Source organism: Lepidochelys olivacea, assembly GCF_965140295.1.
Source record: "Lepidochelys olivacea isolate rLepOli2 genome assembly, chromosome: 18".
NCBI classification, from domain to species: domain Eukaryota; kingdom Metazoa; phylum Chordata; order Testudines; family Cheloniidae; genus Lepidochelys; species Lepidochelys olivacea.
The window spans coordinates 13,602,281-13,621,290 of record NC_140428.1 but is presented as its reverse complement, the minus strand read 5'-3'; the positions used below and the strand labels follow the sequence as shown (position 1 = coordinate 13,621,290).

Below are 19,010 nucleotides of genomic sequence, written 5' to 3'. Positions count from 1 at the left end.
AGACACCAGGGCGGTTAGAAGAGCACAGGAGGGCACGGTACGCATCAGAGAAGCTTTGAAAACCAGTTTCATGACTGGCCAGGCTACGGTGTGAAAGTTCTGTTTGTTTCTCCTTGATGAAACCCCCCGCCCCTTGGTTCACTCTACTTCCCTGTAAGCTAACCACCCTCCCCTCCTTCCTTCAATCACCGCTTGCAGAGGCAATAAAGTCATTGTTGCTTCACATTCATGCATTCTTTATTCATTCATCACACAAACAGGGGGATGACTACCAAGGTAGCCCAGGAGGGGTGGTGGAGGAGGGAAGGAAAATGCCACACAGCACTTTAAGCACAGCACTTTAAAAGTTTACAACTTTAAAATTTATTGAATTATAGCCTTCTTTTTTTTGGGCAATCCTCTGTGGTGGAGTGGCTGGTTGGCCGGAGGCCCCCCCCCCCACCGCGTTCTTGGGCGTCTGGGTGTGGAGGCTATGGAACTTGGGGAGGAGGGCGGTTGGTTACAGAGGGGCAGCAGTGGCAGTCTGTGCTCCAGCTGCCTTTGCTGCAGCTCAACCATACACTGGAGCATACTGGTTTGGTCCTGCAGCAGCCTCAGCATTGAATCCTGCCTCCTCTCATCACGCTGCCGCCACATTTGAGCTTCAGCCCTCTCTTCAGCCCGCCACTTACTCTCTTCAGCCCGCCACCTCTCCTCCCGGTCATTTTGTGCTTTCCTGCACTCTGACATTATTTGCCTCCACGCATTCGTCTGTGCTCTGTCAGTGTGGGAGGACAGCATGAGCTCGGAGAACATTTCATCGCGAGTGCGTTTTTTTTTCTTTCTAAGCTTCACTAGCCTCTGGGAAGGAGAAGATCCTGTGATCATTGAAACACATGCAGCTGGTGGAGAAAAAAAAAGGGACAGCGGTATTTAAAAAGACACATTTTATAAAACAGTGGCTACACTCTTTCAGGGTAAACCTTGCTGTTAACATTACATACATAGCACATGTGCTTTCGTTACAAGGTCGCATTTTGCCTCCTCCCACCGCGTGACTACCCCCTCAACCTTCCCCCCTCCCTGTGGTTAACAGCGGGGAACATTTCTGTTCAGCCACAGGCAAACAGCCCAGCAGGAATAGGCTCCTCTGAGTGTCCCCTGAAGAAAAGCACTCTATTTCAACCAGGTGACCATGAATTATATCTCACTCTCCTGAGGATAACACAGAGAGATAAAGAACGGATGTGGTGTTTGAATGCCAGCAAACATACACTGCAATGCTTTGTTCTACAATGATTCCCGAGTACGTGTTACTGGCCTGGAGTGGTAAAGTGTCCTACCATGAAGGACGAGATAAGGCTGCCCTCCCCAGAAACCTTTTGCAAAGGCTTTAGGACTACATCTAGGAGAACCGCAAATGCCAGGGCAAAGTAATCCTTTCACATGCTTGCTTTTAAACCATGTATAGTATTTTAAAAGGTACACTCACCAGAGGTCCCTTCTCCGCCTGCTGGGTCCAGGAGGCAGCCTTGGGTGGGTTCGGGGGGTACTGGCTCCAGGTCTAGGGTGAGAAACAGTTCCTGGCTGTCGGGAAAACCGGTTTCTCCGCTTGCTTGCTGTGAGCTATCTACAACCTCCTCATCATCATCATCTTCTTCGTCCCCAAAACCTGCTTCCGTATTGCCTCCATCTCCATTGAAGGAGTCAAACAACACAGCTGGGGTAGTGGTGGCTGAACCCCCTAAAATGGCATGCAGCTCATCATAGAAGCGGCATGTTTGGGGCTCTGACCCAGAGCGGCTGTTCGCCTCTCTGGTTTTCTGGTAGGCTTGCCTCAGCTCCTTCAGTTTCACGCGGCACTGCTTCAGGTCCCTGTTATGGCCTCTGTCTTTCATGCCCTGGGAGATTTTCACAAAGGTTTTGGCATTTCGAAAACTGGAACGGAGTTCTGATAGCACGGATTCCTCTCCCCAAACAGCGATCAGATCCCGTACCTCCCGTTCGGTCCATGCTGGAGCTCTTTTGCGATTCTGGGACTCCATCATGGTCACCTGTGCTGATGAGCTCTGCATGGTCACCTGCAGCTTGCCACGCTGGCCAAACAGGAAATGAGATTCAAAAGTTTGCAGTTCTTTTCCTGTCTACCTGGCCAGTGCATCTGAGTTGAGAGTGCTGTCCAGAGCGGTCATAATGGAGCACTCTGGGATAGCTCCCGGAGGCCAATACCATCGAATTGTGTCCACAGTACCCCAAATTCGAGCCGGCAACGTCGATTTAAGCGCTAATCCACTTGTCAGGGGTGGAGTAAGGAAATCGATTTTAAGAGCCCTTTAAGTCGAAATAAAGGGCTTCATTGTGTGGACGGGTGCAGGTTTACATCGATTTAACGCTGCTAAATTTGACCTAAAGTCCTAGTGTAGACCAGGGCTTAGCATTGAGAGGTGGCCTCCCCAGATTTGTCAGCATGTTTACGGGACGCCTGTCCCCCCGGACCACCCCAGACTTGCTCAGAGCCCAAAACGACTCCACCACAATGAACGGCCCCGGTCTCATTGCTATCAAAGGGCGCAGGATGGGCCCTGAAAACACACAGTGAAGCCTGTGTGGGTCAGTGGGGCCAACTCCCACGTAAGTGGCGTATTGCCTTTGACTTCAAGGGTAACACGATTGGGCCCAGGTAACTACTGTAAAGAGAACTTCACTTCGCTCCAGAGTCAGACCAGCTCCCGGGCTGCAACCTCGGCTCTTCCTGCAGCTGGTTCCCTCCTTGGTATATATGTTTTCCCTTTAGTTTCCTCCACAGGTAGCTGCAAAGCCAAAGATCCCAGGGGGAGGAGGGAAAAGGAGTGAGGACAGCCTGGATCCTGTTTGCTCACACAGCAGACAGGTGCCAGCAGGCTCTGGCCGCACTACGGCAAATGGGTTCCTGGAAAGATTTCCTGCTCTGATCTCCTCCCCCCATCCCCATTTTAAAAAATGTGACTTTCACAGGCCTGGGGCTTGTGCCAGCTGTATTGTTGTATTCACATTAGCATGGGGCTGCGAGGCTGGGCATGGGGGAGCCACAGAATGCCTTGTACATAGAAATGGGTGAATGCACTGAACCTCCTCTGGGAGGTTTTTCAGTGAACTCGCTCCAGTTTCAGCCGCATCCTGTTAGCATTCCCTTGCCACTCCTATCCTAGCGAGCGCAGGAGCAGCACATCGTTAGACAGACGGTGAGGAGTGTTTGCAGAGAGGCCGTTTCCGAGGTATAATCATGAGTATTCACGCTGATCCTAAAGGTGAGTCTACACTGCAAAAAAAAAAAATATAAAGGAAATGAAGGTATGTTCCTAAGCCAGGTTAAAATAGCAGTGAAGACATGGCAACCTGGGTTTTAACGTGGACTGGCAAATCAAGTTCAATCCCAGGCTGCCCTGGTGACTCGAACTTGAACTGCTCACTGGAGTACACGGCTGAGTCTTGGCTGCTATTTTCACCCGAGTTAAGACCACCCCTTTTTCTGCAGTGGAGATCTACTGTGTTCAGCCAATCAGAACAGAAACAGGGTTCAAAAAGAACTAGACAGCCACTGATGGACCTATCCTCCATGAAGTTATTAGCCAGGATGGGCAGGGATGGGGTCCCTAGGCTCTGTTTGCCAGAAGCTGGGAGTGGGCGACAAGGGATGGATCCCTTGATGATGACCTGTTCTGTTCATTTCCTCAGGGGAACCTGGCACTGGCCACTGTCGGAAGACAGGACACTGGGCTAGATGGACCTTTGGTCTGACCCAGTCTGGCCGTTATGTTCTTAAACATATCTAAACTTTTTTTAGAAGAGACTCGGACTCCAGTGGAAGTTGAGGGCCTTCAGCCCCTTGCAAGATCATTGAAGTGAGTGGGAATCATATGGCTAAATCCTCTGAGTTGAAAATCTCACCCAATGTGTGTGTTTCTTTGGGTGCAGTGGGAAAGCTGTGTGTTTCCTCAGGGATTCATTCCACTGGGTTTAAACCGCTTGCGTTTATAAGTGGTGGGTAGGCCAAGACATTACTGTCACGTAGCAATTTTAACTGGCACTTGACATGCCCATGTCGGCTTATGGAATAGATCTGTGATCCATTCATTGTGAGCAGAGAAGTTAAAAAGGGATTGACTGGGTCCTAAAACTGGAGGGAATGTTCTCCAGCGCTCAGTTTTGTTGTGGTTTGGGAGGGGTGGTTTTTTTTGGGGGGGGGGCAGTGTTGATTGGTTGATTTTTGTCAATTGCTTGAAGGGGTGAAAAAATGTGAAATAAACATGTTTTTGTCAACCATCACTCTGATCACTCTACTAGAATGTTGTCTGCCTTTTCCCCACCCCCTCTTTTGTCTGTTTAGATTGTGCGTCCTTGAGGACAGGGACTGTCTCATAAGTGTTTGTACAGCGCCTGGCACAAAGACTGGGGTCTGTAAGCTGTCCTATAATATTAAAACTAGCCATCAGTTACAACTAGCTGACATTCCAGTGTTAATCCTTTTCTAGACAGAAGTCTTTAATTGTGAGAAACTGGCTCGATGTCTCTTTAGATTTCCCGCATCCTAAGGGTCTTTGGGGGTCTCCAGCTATTCATGCAATCTTTGCCTTCTGTAGTATGTACAAAATGTCCACGAGTCATTCCAAAAAGACGCCTGGCATTTGTCTAAGATTTCAGCATTTGAGCCTCATGGCTTGTTATAACTGGGGCTGGCTGGAAGAGCGGTCATGATCCAGTTCACGTGCATAGCATTAAAAGGCCTGGATATTAAGGATCAGGTTGGTTAATGTTTTCGAAGAGCTCTCACAGCTAGTTCCCATCTAGGAAATCCCTAGTTTTAGCCAGGGATCTGAGAACTCTTGCAAAGGTGGGAAAATATGACTCTCTTCATTGTGCAGATGGGGAAACTGAGGCACAGAGGACCAGATTGTAAAGGAATTTAGTTGCTTAGTACTCTTTGAAATCAGTGGGATTTTGGTACACAGGTACCTTTACAAATCTGGCCCCAAGAGGTTAAGTGACTTCTTCAAACTAACCTAGCCAGTGGCAGAGTGGGGGAATAGGACCCAGGGCTCCTGGCTCCTAGTCCCTTGCTCCAACTGTTGGGGTAGGCTGCTCCCATCATGCACCCAATGGAAGGTCTGATCTTTTCTTATCGGGGGCAGCAAGAGTCGAGAGTTCATTTTAACTGCAAAGAAGGCACCCTGCTTAGCCAGATCTGTGGGCAGCCAGGGAAGTGAAGGGCTGCACCATGCTGGCATCAATTGTGTTACGTGGGCTGGTCAGTATTTTCAAACTCGGGTGCCTGAAACTGGGCAGCTAAATCCATGTTTTGGCGCTTGAGTGGTCTGATCTTTGGTGGTGCTGAGCAGGTGCTTCTCTATTGACTTCAATGTAAACTCAGGAGTGCCCAGCATCTCTTCCGGGTGCCACTTCTGTAGGTGCCTTCATAGGGATTTAAGTGCTTAGCTGTGGCACCCGCCACCTCTGTTGATGGGAGCTGCGGGCGCTCTGCCTCTCTGAAAATCAGGTCACTACGTATGAAAATGCTGCCGGGATGCACGTCTGCAGTGATCACTGAGCCACTTTTTCCTCTTGCCTAAGGTCGGGGTCAGGGCTGCCGGGTAGGGGACAGTGAGGCATCTCCGATTCTTCTCTCCACAGCCCTCTGACTGATCCCCTTCCCTTTCTCTGTTGCAGAGCGGCTCCCGCAGGTGCTGTGTCATTCAGCGTGAAGCACACAGCCGGGGTTCAAGTTGAAATAGTTACCGATGACCAATCGCAGGTGGCCCCTGCAAATGGAGGGAAGCAGTGGCCTCTCGACCACGGGACAATCCTGAAACTCAGCATGAACAAAGCCAGCACCGAAGCCAATGACAACAAGGTAAAGGAAAGCCCAGTGAGAGTTCTTGTATCCTGGGCACTCACTTGGCTTGAGACAGGAGCAGGGATGAGGTAACAGTAGGTAACCACGTGAGGGGCACCTGACACAGGATCTTGCTGTACTAGGATGGGTCCAAAGCCAACAGGGTAATACCTCTCTGTCCCTTGATGAAGGGTCAGTCTGAGGACATCCGACCGTAATGCTCCACTCTCTGTACTTTTCACTCAGGTCATTCAGTGGCCAGGGACAGAGACCAGCATGAAAAACTACCAGAGTTGAGCATTCCCGAGACACTGCCACGTTCGTTGGCATCCAAGAGAGCTGGCAAGCATTGGATGGCCACAATCTTGTTAGGAGTTGGTGCTGTTCTCATGTTTTAAGTGTTTCACTCACCCAATGAGGAAGCAGTTAAAATATCCTGTGACCTACGGAGATGGTTGCACACCAGGACCGGTTGTTTGCTGACAACTCCTCGGCTGAAATTTGTTTTGTTGGTCTGTTCATGAACAACTTGCAAATGAGGGGGTGAACGGGCCCAGTCGATCAGATCAGTTCATTGCATGGGATCCTCCGTCCAACTCTGCAAGCTAGCTAGCAAACTTGGAGAGTTTGGGCTGGGCTGTGAAATAGATGCACAATCTGGCTGTTGGGATCATGAAACTAAAAGGTTTTTAACTGTAAAATCCTTGTGCTTAAACACCTGTTGTTCTCATGGCTCCCTATCGGAGGGGAGAGCTTCCGGGAAGGCAGCGACCTGGTGGCAGCTAATTGTCACAGCAGCAATTTGGATGGATGAGAAGGGAGCAAAGTTGGCCAGAGAGGAGCAGGGGCAGGAGTCACGGCAGGGACAGAACCAAGCCCCAGGCAGGGGTTGGAGCGCTAGAGCTGGGGCAGAAAGCGGCACTGGGAGAGTGGCACAAAGGATCTGGCACCGTGTCGCTCTCCGGCTACCGGGTGTAAATTGCCAGGCCCTGTCCTGCCCACCCCTCTCACTCACTAGCCTGCGTTGTGTGTTTCCAGGTAACGGTGAACTATTACGGCGAGAATGGAGGGCCTCCCATAGACCAAGCTGGCGTCTTCCTGACAGGCATTGGTAAGTGCAAGTGCTTTCGGGGCAGACCAAAGCCTATGATCTCGTGTCACTTGGGTTTTATGTTGCAAATGAATAGAGCTTTTGTGAGCTACTTAAAGAAATCAGCTTAGACCTGGGAACTCTGCCCCCGTGCTTGCCAGAAGCAGGACCAGCAGTTCATTTCATTCCAAAGACCAAGCAAATCCAGCAATGCTGAGCTTGTAGTCAAAGCGATGGCCCATGCTTCGCCTGCAAGGAGTTACCATGCTGCTCTGGACCCATGTAAGAGTGACGGGGGTTCTGGCCTCTTTAGGCTGCTGGGCTTAGCAGAAACAGTTCCAGTTTCCCTTTGGGTCCAGTGGCTGTGCTGCGGAGAAAGAGGGTGGCCTGGGAGCCAGGAGACCGTAGTTCTATTCCCACCTCTGCCGTTGGGTCGTCTTCCGGCACGTGGCTTGTGACAACACAAGCACCGAATTAGCGGCTGGGGAAGTGATGTAGCCACCCTCCCGCAGCAGCAGCATCCGGAGACGTCAAGCCCATCCAGCCGCTGTGTAGATTACGAGCGCAGTCCGTAACCAGAGGGCCCGTGGTTTGTTCTTGAGCCCCACAAGCTTTCTCCTTTCCCCACAAGTGCTCAAGCTCTGCTCAGCCCCAGGCCCTGCCCCCACTCCGCCCCAACCTGCCCCACCTCTTCCTGCCTCCACTCCACCCCCAAGTGCGCCCTAGCCCCACTCCGCCCCCTCCTCCCAGCACCTTCTGCATGCCACGGACCAGCTGATCGTGGAGGGCGTGGGAAGAGGTGATCATCAGGGCCACCAGTGGGCGGGAGGTGTTGTGGGGGGAGGAGGGGATGCTGGTTTTTGGTGGGTGCTCCTGCCGACAGTGCGCTGTTCACACAGGCACTTGTCGTGGCAAAACGTTTGTCTTTCATTGGGGGAGGGGAACACCTCTGAAAGACATAAGTTTTGTCCTTCAATTGCCAGGGTACACATAAGCCTTAGAAAGTTTGTGGCTGAGGTACTGTCTGAGAGGCACAACTCTTTCAGAAATGGGGCCTCTTGATTTTAGTCAGCGGTTTTGATGCGTCTTTGAGATGAAATTGGGAAGTCAGCTGTCTTGCTAGTTGGCTGCATGCAGTAATGTGGCCAGGGCCCACTGGGAATTTTGTTCTGACCCACTGCTGTGTCTTTGCTTGGTACCTGCCTTCCCAGTCAAAGAAGCATCTGAGATGGAGAATTCTTAGCAACAGAGGCACTTATGTGGGTGCAATTGTCCCCCACCCCTCTATTGTGTCTGAGAAATACACCAAGGCTCACTCAACCCACAGAAACAGCTGTGGAGACCATTACCGCTGGTGTTGGGCTTAGCAAGGGCAGGAAGAGATTTCAAACGCTAGCCCATTTAAACCCATTTTTATCTTCGTCAGAAGCTGGATCTTACATCAGGGTTTGTCTCTACATTGACACATAGTCATTCTCCATGCTAGGAGCGGTCTGGACATTGGGAAGCCCTGAAGTACTGAGCTAATGCTTTGCTACCTGCCTGATACTAACTGGAGACAGGTTAAACCTGCCAAATTTCAGTCACAGTTCCAAAATCCCGAAGTGCAGTGGGATTGCTGGGGACTTTGCTCACCTTGGTATATAGGTGTAATGCCGACAGACCCCAGTCATCAGTGGGCGGAATCGAACCTGGGACTTCTGGAGCGAAATGCATGAGCCTCTGTTGCATGAGCTAAAAGCCACAGGGCCCTTAGCTAAGGCTGTAGCAGACTCATTCATCTCCAAGTGGTCTCAGTGCCACTAGAGGGGACAGAGCACCGCACCCAGGAGCTGTGTGGGTTACATAGGTAAGAGATATGGATATGGGTCCAGGATTGGATCATAGAATCATGGAACCACAGGGTTAGAAGGGACTTCAAGGGTCATCGAGTCTAACCCCCTGCCAAGAGGCAGGATTTGTTGTGTGTAAACCATCCAAGGCAGGTGGCTCTCCAGCCTCTTTTTGAAAACCTCCAGTGAAGGAGCTTCCATGACTTCCCTAGGCCGTCTGTGCCATTGGTCTCCTGCTCTTACAGTTAGGAAGTGTTTCCCGAGATTTAATTTAAATCTGCTGGGCTGTAGTTTGAACCCATGGCCGCTTGTCCTGCCCTCTGTGGCAAGAGAGAACAATTTTTCTCCATCCTTTTTATGGCAGCCTTTCACGTATTTGAAAACCACTGTCATGCCCCCCTTAATCACCTCTTTTCCAAACTAACCATACCCAGTTCCTTCAGCCTTTCCTTGTACGGCCTGAATTCCAGCCCTTTGATCATCTTTGTTGCTCACTTCTGGATCCTTTCCAGTTTCTCTACATCCGTTCTATACAGCAGTGACCAAAATTGGACACAATACTCCAGCTGAGGCCTAACCAGCACCGAGCAGAGTGGTACTGTCACCTCCCGTGACTTGCATGCTCTGCCTCTGTCAGTGCAACCTAAATTTAATTTACTTCCTTTGCAACAGAATCGCATCGTTGAGGCTGTGATCCACCACAACGCCCAGCTCTTTCTCAGCAGTGCTGCTGCCAAGCCAGTTATTCCCCATTATGTATTTGTGTCATTTTCTCTCCCTCTTCCTCTCACTCTCATGCACACACAGCTGAAGGATGTTTGGGTAGTTAAGCACAAATTACCAGAACAAATTACCTAAGAAGGCTATGGAATCTCTGTTCCTGGAGGCTTGTAAGAACAGGTTAGACAAACACCTGTTCGGGATGGTCTACAGATAATACTTCATCCTGCTTCGGTGCAGGGGAGTGGACTAGATGATCTATCCTACATTTCCCTGATTCTGTGTTCTGATCTGGGGTTACTCTCTGGACTCATCTGTAATCCTAACAGAATTGGGGGGTCAGAGTCCAATGCTGCAACATTGTTATGAAAACACGCAAGCCCAGATGCACGATCTACTCCCTCGGATTTCCCGTGATGATGGAAAAAATAAACAGGGCTGGGGCTCTTTCTTTTTTTAAGAGCAAGTATTCTGAGCGAGCCTGTCCAGTTTTGCAAACACGGATACATCTGTGAATGAGCCGCTTGTCTGAGACTCAAGAGAGCTAGGTGCAATTCCTGGCTTGGCCATAGACGCTCTGGGTGGCCTGAGCAAGTTGCTTCCAGCCAGGTTTTCAGAAGAGCCCACGCTGAGAATTTCCAGGGCTCAGCACCCACTACAGGCATCGTCGTTTCAAAGGAGCCAGCAGCTTCCTTGGGGATGCAATTGGATGGAGGTTTTTTAAAAGGGCTCCATAAACCGCATGCGCCTAAAGCATGGTGCTCTTTGGAAGATCCAGCCTCTCGCTTTGGTGTCTAAATGGAAGTTGAATGCTTCAAAATCTGGCCCTGCCTGTGTGTGCCAAAAACTTCCAAAAATACAGGCATAAAACTTTCTGTGCCTCAGTTCCCCCCCTGTAAAATAGGGATCCTTTTCTCTACTGGTCCTTTGTCTGTTTTGGCTCTTTATACTGCAGGGCCCAGATCCCCAAAGGTATTGGGATGTCTAACTTCCATTGAAATCAAGGATCTGGGTCCAAGCTCCTCCGGGCAGAGAGCATCTCTGAGATGTATCTATACAACACCTACCACGATGGGGCGCTGATCTCAGCTGAAACTTTTAGACACGTCTGAAATACAAATGCCTGACTTTTTCTGTGTGTCCTGGATGCTGTCCCCGCAGACACACAAGAGCGAGGCGAATTCTGCGTTGTTACACCAATACATCCATTTAGCAGCATTGTCGATTGATTTTCTTCCGAGTCACATCTGTAAAATGGAAATTAGAACCTAGCCCGTAGCATCTGGTTTGCGCAGGGCTTGTGCAGAGGAAATGTTGGTAGTTTGTCTTCACCGTCTTTCGCTGAGCTTCTGCTGCTTTTGGCGCTGGGCCTTGAATCTCTTTTTCTCTTGTAAAATTCACTCGAAAGTAACCGGAGTTGCCCGAGCTGTTTCTGTTGTCACCTTAGCAGCAAACCAGCTTAGCAGCAAACCAGCAGGGACAGAATTGTTTCACATGTCTCGAAATGTGTCTGGAAACCCGATATACTGGAGCCTTCTCCCTGGTACTATGCAGCCATGGAAAAATGACTCCATCGAAGCATGCATGCAAAAGGGGACTGGTGGCAAAGAAGCTGTGAGTTTGAACGGCAAGGCGGAGAGCAAACGGAAAGGTTGTGGGAGGCACTGGGGCCTTCATTAAACGCTTTGGAGCTGTGACTTCTTAGGAGAAGAATATGGTAATCGGCCCAAATCCATTCGCCTGAATAAAGAAAAAACGTATTGAATACTGCTGCTAATACTGAATAAAATCTAGAGTATGATCAATGTGACTAAATCAACTAATGCCATGTACAGTGAGCATGATCTACACTCATGATCTGCAGTTTGATCGACTAATAGACATGGGCTCTCTTATTTGTAATGTAATGCCGTCAGGATTGAGGCCCTATTGCTGTCTGTGTTGTCCAAAAACACATGATGAACAGCAGTCTCTTCCCCAAAGGACACTGCAAAATGATGGCACGTTTAGAGCTGAGATTTTGTGCCAGGCCCGTAGCGACCGCATAGGGCCTTGATCCCATAGAAGGGTCTTTCTTGACTTCAGCAGGGCTCCGCACAGCTGCAAGCGTCCACCCGCACACACCCAATTGCAGGAGTGGCACCTAAGGGCCTGATTCTCCAATGGGGGGGGGGGGGCAAAGGGGCCTTTGGAACCTCACTTTTAAAAGAGCCCTCCCACTTTTTACTGGCAGTAAGGATGAGCAGCAGGGGGAGGGGCTGTAGAGGAAGGGGTGGTGCGTGGTGGGGTCTCGAGGGAAGGGGCAGCATGAGGGTGGAGGCTCGGGGAAGGGGGGGTGTGGGGATGGTTCAGGTACCATCCCCTCTCTTTCTCCCCACCCCCAGGAAGCTTCCACCGCCCCATTCTCTAACCCTTAGTGGGGCGAGGGGTCTCAGTGGGACTGTTAGTGCAAGGCCTACATGTAAAGTTTGCAGAATCAGCCCTGAGTAATGGGAGTCTTGCAGGTGATGCCAATAGTAAGGAAGCACCAGAGAGGAGTGTGAGGGTGAGATTTTTATCTTCCCAAGCAGGGAGATGACTTAAAGGTTGAGTGACTCGCACTCGAAAATTCCTCTCCTAATGTGGGGGTTGGTTTTGCCCTGACTCAAAAGGTGCTGTTTATAACACCGCAAGCCGCCTTTAAAAAGAAACGCCCTCGGTGCAAATACTGATGACACACCAAGTGTTGAAATAGATAGCTAGTGGCAAAACTAGGTGCTGAAATCCAACACTGCGCACCAACAAACCACTTGGCTTGCTACCGTGAAACTGCTTGGGAAGCACCACCGGACTCAGTGGGTGCCATTCGGACCCACACCTCTGTAAAAGACACTGTTTTGCTGTCACCGGAGGAGCAAGGACTGTCGTTCTGTTTGGTGTCTATACAGGGCCTAGCACACGGGGGTCCCAGTCCACAGCTAGAGCTCCTAGGTGTTACAGTAATAATAATGGATAGCTGCAGGTTCTGGGAGCAAGTGGCTTGAATCAGGGACTTGGGACGTGATCCAAAGCCCATTGAAGTCAGTGAGAGTCTTTCTGCCCATTTCAATACATTTTGGATCCTGCCATAAGAACCAGATTCTGCTCTCGTTTATACCAGTAGAAATCCAGAGTAACTCCCCTGATTTCTATGGAGTTACTCCTGCTTTATACCAGTGTGGAGGACCCCCGACCCTGTGCCCCAGAACAGTGCCGAGCCGCATGGTATGAATCCCGATCCGGTGCCCGGGCAAGAGCGCCGGGTCGGGGGGCCTCACCATGCGCCTCGGCCCTGCTCCGGCGCTCCACCAGACGCCTGGCAATCCTATAGTGCTATATGAGTGAAAACTAATAATCACGTTGGGAGCAGTGATTTCAAACCCTGACAGCTTGCTAAAGCCTTTGAGCGTGAGCCGAAATGCTGCCTCAGACATTTCTTTATTGAGGATCGGATGTTCATTTTTAAACATGCACACCACTATGTACCCACCCGCCCATATCTGAAAACAAGCATGTCCTCATGGGAGATAACTGGACATGAGATTAGGCTCTGGCTTTAACTGACCATGTGTCTGTTAGAATGCTAAACACCCGGCATGCAGCTTGGAGAAGTTTCACGCCTCTGTTGGGGTCAACAGTACATGCCTTTCAATATTTTCTCCCGGCTTCAGTTTCTTGTGGCACGTTGGAAGAGCAAAGCCACCCTCTCGCCCCAGCTGGTTTGGTTTAGGGCCAGCACTGCACAGTACAAAGCCAGAGATCTGGGTTCTCCAGCACAAGCTGGCACAGAAGACGGCACTATGGAAAGGGGAAGCCGCACTCCTGGGCCAGAATTTCACCTCTCGTCATTCTGTCTGTCTGGGGTCTGTACCACTTGCCTTGTAGCTGAGAGCTTGAGCTGGGCCTAGAGCTGAGCGAAATCTTTTTGGCAAATAGGAAATTGGTCCGAAAAATGCATCTTTCGGGGCACCAAAACTGTTCATGAAGTTAGGTCGAATTTGGCAAATAGTTTTGGCCAAACAAAACCCTCAATTTTCTTGGTCAGACAGGTCAGCGTTTTCCAGAGCTGAAGAAGAGAGCTCTTTGTAAGCAGGAGCTTGTCTCTCTCACCAACAGAAGTTGGTCCATAAAAGATATGACCTCCCCTATAGTGTTGCCAACTTTCTAACTGCACAAAATCGAACACCCCTGCCCCGCCCCATCCCAAGGCCCCACCCCTGCCACGCTTCTTCTTCAAGGCCCTGCCCCCGCATGCTCCATCCCCCCTCTCTCCGTTGTTTGCTCTGCCCCTCACTCACTTTCACTGGGCTGGGGCAGGGGGTTGGAATGTGTGGGGGCGGGGGGTTGAGGGCTCTGGCTGGGGGTGCGGGCTCTGGGGTGGGGCCAGGGATGAGGGGTTTGGGGTGAATGAGGAAACTCCAGGCAGGGGGTTGGGGTGAGGGCTCCGGCTGGGGTGGGGCTGGGATGAGGGGTTTGGGGTGCAGGAGGGGGCTCCGGGCTGGGGCAGAGTGTTGGGGTGTTGGGGGGGGCCCATGATCGGGACAGGGGGTTGGGTGGGCCGGGTCCTGGCAGCACTTACCACGGCTCCCAGGAAGTGGCCACCAGGTCCGTGCAGCCGCTAGACACATGTTTGGCCAGAGAGGCTCCACACGCCACCCTCGTGCCTGCAGGTGTCGTCCCTGCAGCTCCCATTGGTCACGGTTCCAGCCAATGGGAGCTGCGGAGCCGACACTCTGGCAGGAGGGCGGCGCACAGAGCCTCCCTGGCTGCCCATGCGCCATGGGGCTGCAAGGACCTGGAGGCCGCTTCTGGGAGCCACACGGCGCTAGAGCAAGTAGGGAGCCTGCTTTAGCCCCAAACCCCTGCTGTGTCACCGACTGGACTGACCGGAGCCGCCAGGGTCCCTTTTCGAGCGGGTGTTCCGGTCAAAAACTGGATGCCTGGCAACCCTACTCCCCCACCTTGTCTCTCTAATACCCTGGGACCGACACTGCAAGCAATGTTTCATTTTGACATTTTCAAAACGAACCTTTTGGCTATTTTGTTTAGAAAATAGCCATTCAAAATGATATTTGAAACATTTCAGTCAGGGGTTCAATTTCCCCCTTTCGTGAGAAAGAACAGGGAGAAAATCATTTTTGGTTTGAAACGAGCTTAATTTTTTTTTTTCAATTCAGCCGCCAAACTGAGAAATCAATTATTCGCTCGGACCTGCAGGCTGACTAGAGGCAGCCGCTTTCCAGGGGTCTGTTGTAGTAAACCAAGGCATGCATGCAGTCTGGAGGAGTGAAATAATATCTGGGGGGGAGGGGGCACAAAAGGAGGAGATTAGGCCTTTCTAATATGATGGCTGAAGTCCTTCCTACCTCAGCGAGCTCTCACGCTTACTAGCTGCACTTACAGACCTTGTGCCAGGGCAGGGCTCTTTACAAAGGTGAGTATTATTTTCATTTTTACAGATGGGGAAACTGAGGCACAGCAGGGCGGAGCTTACCTCATGTCACACAGCAGAACTCAGACATCCTGACACCCACTCGCTTGCTGTAGCCACTGAACCACCCATACTCCTTGATCTCAGAGTGGAACCCACGAGTTCTGGTGTAACACCGGCAGACTCCAGTCATTCGGATTGAACCTGGACCTCTGAAGCTTAGTGCATGAACCACTACTGCGTGTGCTAAAAGGCACATGGCTACTAGCTAAGGCTGTAACAGACTCATTAATCTCTAACTGGTCTCCGGGCCACTAGCTGGGCCAGACCACCACACCCAGGAGGTGTGTGGGTTATACTGGCTCCTTGTCCTGTGCTCTAGCCTTTGGGCCATGCCCTACCAGAAACCATGACAGCCTAGATGGAATCTGGCCACCAGACAGCACCAGAGGGAGAGCTCCGGGAGAGCCGGTACTGAAAAGAGACAAGGGGAAGAGAAGAGCCAGCTGCTCCTTAGTTTCTTTCCCTTCTGCTTCTCGGAAGTTCCCTGTGCCCGGTGAACACAGTCCTTGTGATATTTCCCCTTAATCTGCCTAGCACCCTGGCAGAGCACATGACAGCGCTGGTTTTATGCTTGTGCGCTGAGCTGTAAGCAAGTTCCTTTTGCAAATGTGCTGTTCAGCAGGGCAGCCACAAAGGAAGATGCCTACACTGGGCTCCAGTGAGCGATGGTTCCAAGGGGCAGTTTGCAGGGGGCAGGGTAGCCTAACAGATAGAGCACTGGACTGGGACTCAGGAGATCTGGGTTCTAGTTCCAGCTCTGCTCTTAGCCTGCTGGGTGACCTTGGCAAGTCACGTCCCCTCTCTGTGCCTCAGTTTCCCCATCTGTAAAATGGGGATAATGAGACTGACCTACTTTCTCAAGTGCTTTGAGATCTAGTGCTAGGTAAGAGCTAGCTGCTAAGATAAGTGGCAGACAGCTAGGTTTGTTGTTAAGGCACAGACATGGGAGTCAGAAGCCCTGCATAGTATTCCAGCATGACCTTAGACATGTCACTTTAATCTTCCTATGCCTCAGTTTCTCCATTTGGCCAATTAGTATAGTGCAGTGGTTCTCAAACTTCTGTAACACCATTATAAATGCCAGAGGCAAAGTGAGGTTGGAGGTAGAGGTTAACAGCTCACGACCCCTCCTCCCCCCATGTAATAACCTCGTGACCCCCTGAAGGGTCTCGACCCCCAGTTTGAGAACCCCTGGTATAGTGATACCCATCTCAGAAGGGGTCTGTGAGGCTAATTTCATTATGAAGCACTTTGAGCCCCCTGAATGGATAAATTGGAGAAGTATAAAGCATCATTAATGTCTGTGTGATTCTAGGACCCCTACACCATACACACCCACCCGCCCTTCACCCCGCCCAGTGCCAGCAAATCACTGTCTCCATCTTCGTCCGCAGCTCTGGTGCTACTGGGCCACTACTGGCTCTGACGTCCTGAGTCTCCGTTGCCCTTGCATGTCAGGGTGGCACTTGACCCGTGCAAAGTGCACTCCATGGGCACGGGCGTAAATGCTTCCGTGAGGAGCAACATCAGTGACACAGCGGCCCCTGAATGCCCATCCTGCCCTCTCCCTACTCAGGCAGGTGCACTGCAGCTCCCCCTCTGGCTTCCCAGCTCACCGAATGCCGCGGTCACTGGGGCGTCTTCAACGGGAGAGGAGAGAGGGGGCTGCGTGCATGAGGAAGCAGCGGGACTCTGGGAGGGGGCTGGATGGGGCCCTGTCTGCATCACTTTGCATAGGGCTCTGCAAACTGTCCTGTCAAGAGGGAATGCTGATACATCAGCACTGGGCATCCACCTCCACAATTTCTCCCTCTCCCCTCTGTGCTACTGAGACAAGGAGCGGCCAGGGAACTCATCAGTGTCTCTTGCCTGATGATGTGATGCCAATACTGGGCCCAGCTGCGCCTAGCGTGGCTGCTCTTAATGAACAGGCCCTAGCGCCCATCCCTGGAGTGCTCCGAAACCCGGGTGAGATTGTTCACCTGAAGGAATGCACAGGGGGGTCTCCCCCCGCCTGCTGCCGATGCAGACTTGGTCTCCCTGCAGATGTTTGCACCCATCCAATTCGCAGGGCTTAACTCACTTGCTTCCCAGGTGATTCAGAAGGGACGCCCACAGTTCATGAAGGCTGTTGATACTTTGGGGAGGGATCAGAGGAGAGTCATGAGAACAACGGAAGGATTGGAAAGCACACCATAGGCTGAGCCCAAGGAGCTCAGCTGAACAATTTGCCAAGGGTCATGGTGGATTCGCCATCCCTCACGATTTGTAGGTGGAGATTGGATAGTTTTTGAAAAGATCTGTGCTGGGAATTATTTTAGGGACGTTCTCTGGCCTGTGCCATACAGGAGATCAGACTAGATGATCACCGTGGTCCCTTCTGGCCTTACCATCTGTGAATCTATAAAATGGATTTGTTACATTCACTGAATATTATGTTCCATGCAGATTTTTTTTAATTGCCTCTTCTGCCTCAATTCTTGTTTGCACTGCATGGCTCAGGGCTTCATAAAATCTCAGGGTTGGAAGTCATCTAGTCCAATCCCCTGCTCAAAGCAGGACCAATCCCCAATTTTTGCCCCAGATCCCTAAATGGCCCCCTCAAGGATTGAACTCACAACCCTGGGTTTAGGGGGCCAATGCTCAAACCACTGAGATGTCCCTCCCCCACTTGCCCTAAGGTTAGCAGTGATCTGTAATAGCAGTGTTGTATTCCTAGGGATCTCTCTGGACGTTGACGCAGATCGCGATGGAGTGGTCGAAAAGAACAACCCAAGGAAGGTAACTTTGCCTTTGATTCCACCATGCTAGCATGTGCCAGCAGGGCACTGCAGACTCCGACAGGCCTTTCCACATTGTGTTTTTTATAGGATCCACTTGTTCCTGGCCTCTTAGGACACTTTGTGAAATGTGACTCCTTGGCCCGGGTGTGGAGCCTGGAATGAAATCGCTGTTCAATAAACTTGTGACTTTCCTTCCCTTAGGATATGTGTTTGACCCCTGGTGCCTACGTACAGCCTTAGTCAATCACAGTCATCCGATGCAGGGTTTAAATTGCACTTTAGGCTGATTGTTCTTCCCCACAGGAAGCTGGGGGCGGCAGAGTTAGAGAGAAGTTATGTTGTTTCCCACAGAGTAACAACATCTGACATAGAACACAACGCATCTGACATAGCCACTGGTGGCTGCACCCCTACACAGGTCTTGCTTCCAGGAGCTGCAAATCATGTGGCTGAGGGGGAGATCCATCCTGTGTGGTAATACACTTGGATGCCTCCACGAGGGATAGATCAGGGTAGATTAGATGCTCTCACGCATTGTGACACATGAGGCAATCCCGAGTTTCCACCTCCATCTGTCTGGTGGCACATTTCTTGCTCCATTATACTCTGTTTCCATGACAGTGATATCTTTCTCAATGGTTTTTTTTATATGTCATCTGTTGTGCTCCGCTTTTCCATCTTCCACCAGGTGGTATCCAGTCAGGGACTTGTCTAGGAATCTGCACCATGCCCAAACCACTTCCGCCTTCTTTCTCGAATCATTGTCTCTACAGGCTGGTGGCCAGTCCTTCGAAGCACATCAGCGTTAGTTACTTTTATGCCACCAGTGGACACCATGTATTCTCTGCAAGTATCTCTGATGGAATGCGTTGAGTTTCCTGTTGTGGGCTTCTAGTATTTGCCAAGTTTCAGTCACATATCACAGTGTAGGTATCACCATGACGTTGTATAACTTTATCTTGCTTCTTGTGTGAATCTCCTCATTTTTTCAAATATTAGCCTGTCTCAAAAAAAGCTCCATTTGTCTTTGCAATTCTTGCTTCCATCTCTTTATGGAGTTGGCCATCAGCGCAGATTGTGATCCCAAGGTATACAATCTCATTAACCATGCCATATTCTACACTGTCAATCACATATATACCATCACTGCTAATTCCTCTTTCAACAGTCCTGACTTTAATTTTCTTTGGGCTGATTGTTAATCCTACTTTGGCAGTCTCACACT

At 50.7% G+C, this 19,010-nt stretch overlaps 1 protein-coding gene across 1 annotated transcript in view; it reads left to right on the top strand.

Annotated features, from left to right (window-relative positions):
- The window catches only part of LOC311532793 (protein-arginine deiminase type-2-like), a 75,003-nt gene that overhangs the window by 18,532 nt on the left and 37,461 nt on the right, over window positions 1-19,010 (top strand). Inside the window, exons 2-4 of the mRNA XM_084651619.1 lie at window positions 5,683-5,866; window positions 6,887-6,959; window positions 17,722-17,783. Of these exons, the coding sequence (XP_084507745.1) occupies window positions 5,683-5,866; window positions 6,887-6,959; window positions 17,722-17,783 (319 nt within the window). The remainder of the gene's footprint in view (window positions 1-5,682; window positions 5,867-6,886; window positions 6,960-17,721; window positions 17,784-19,010) is intronic.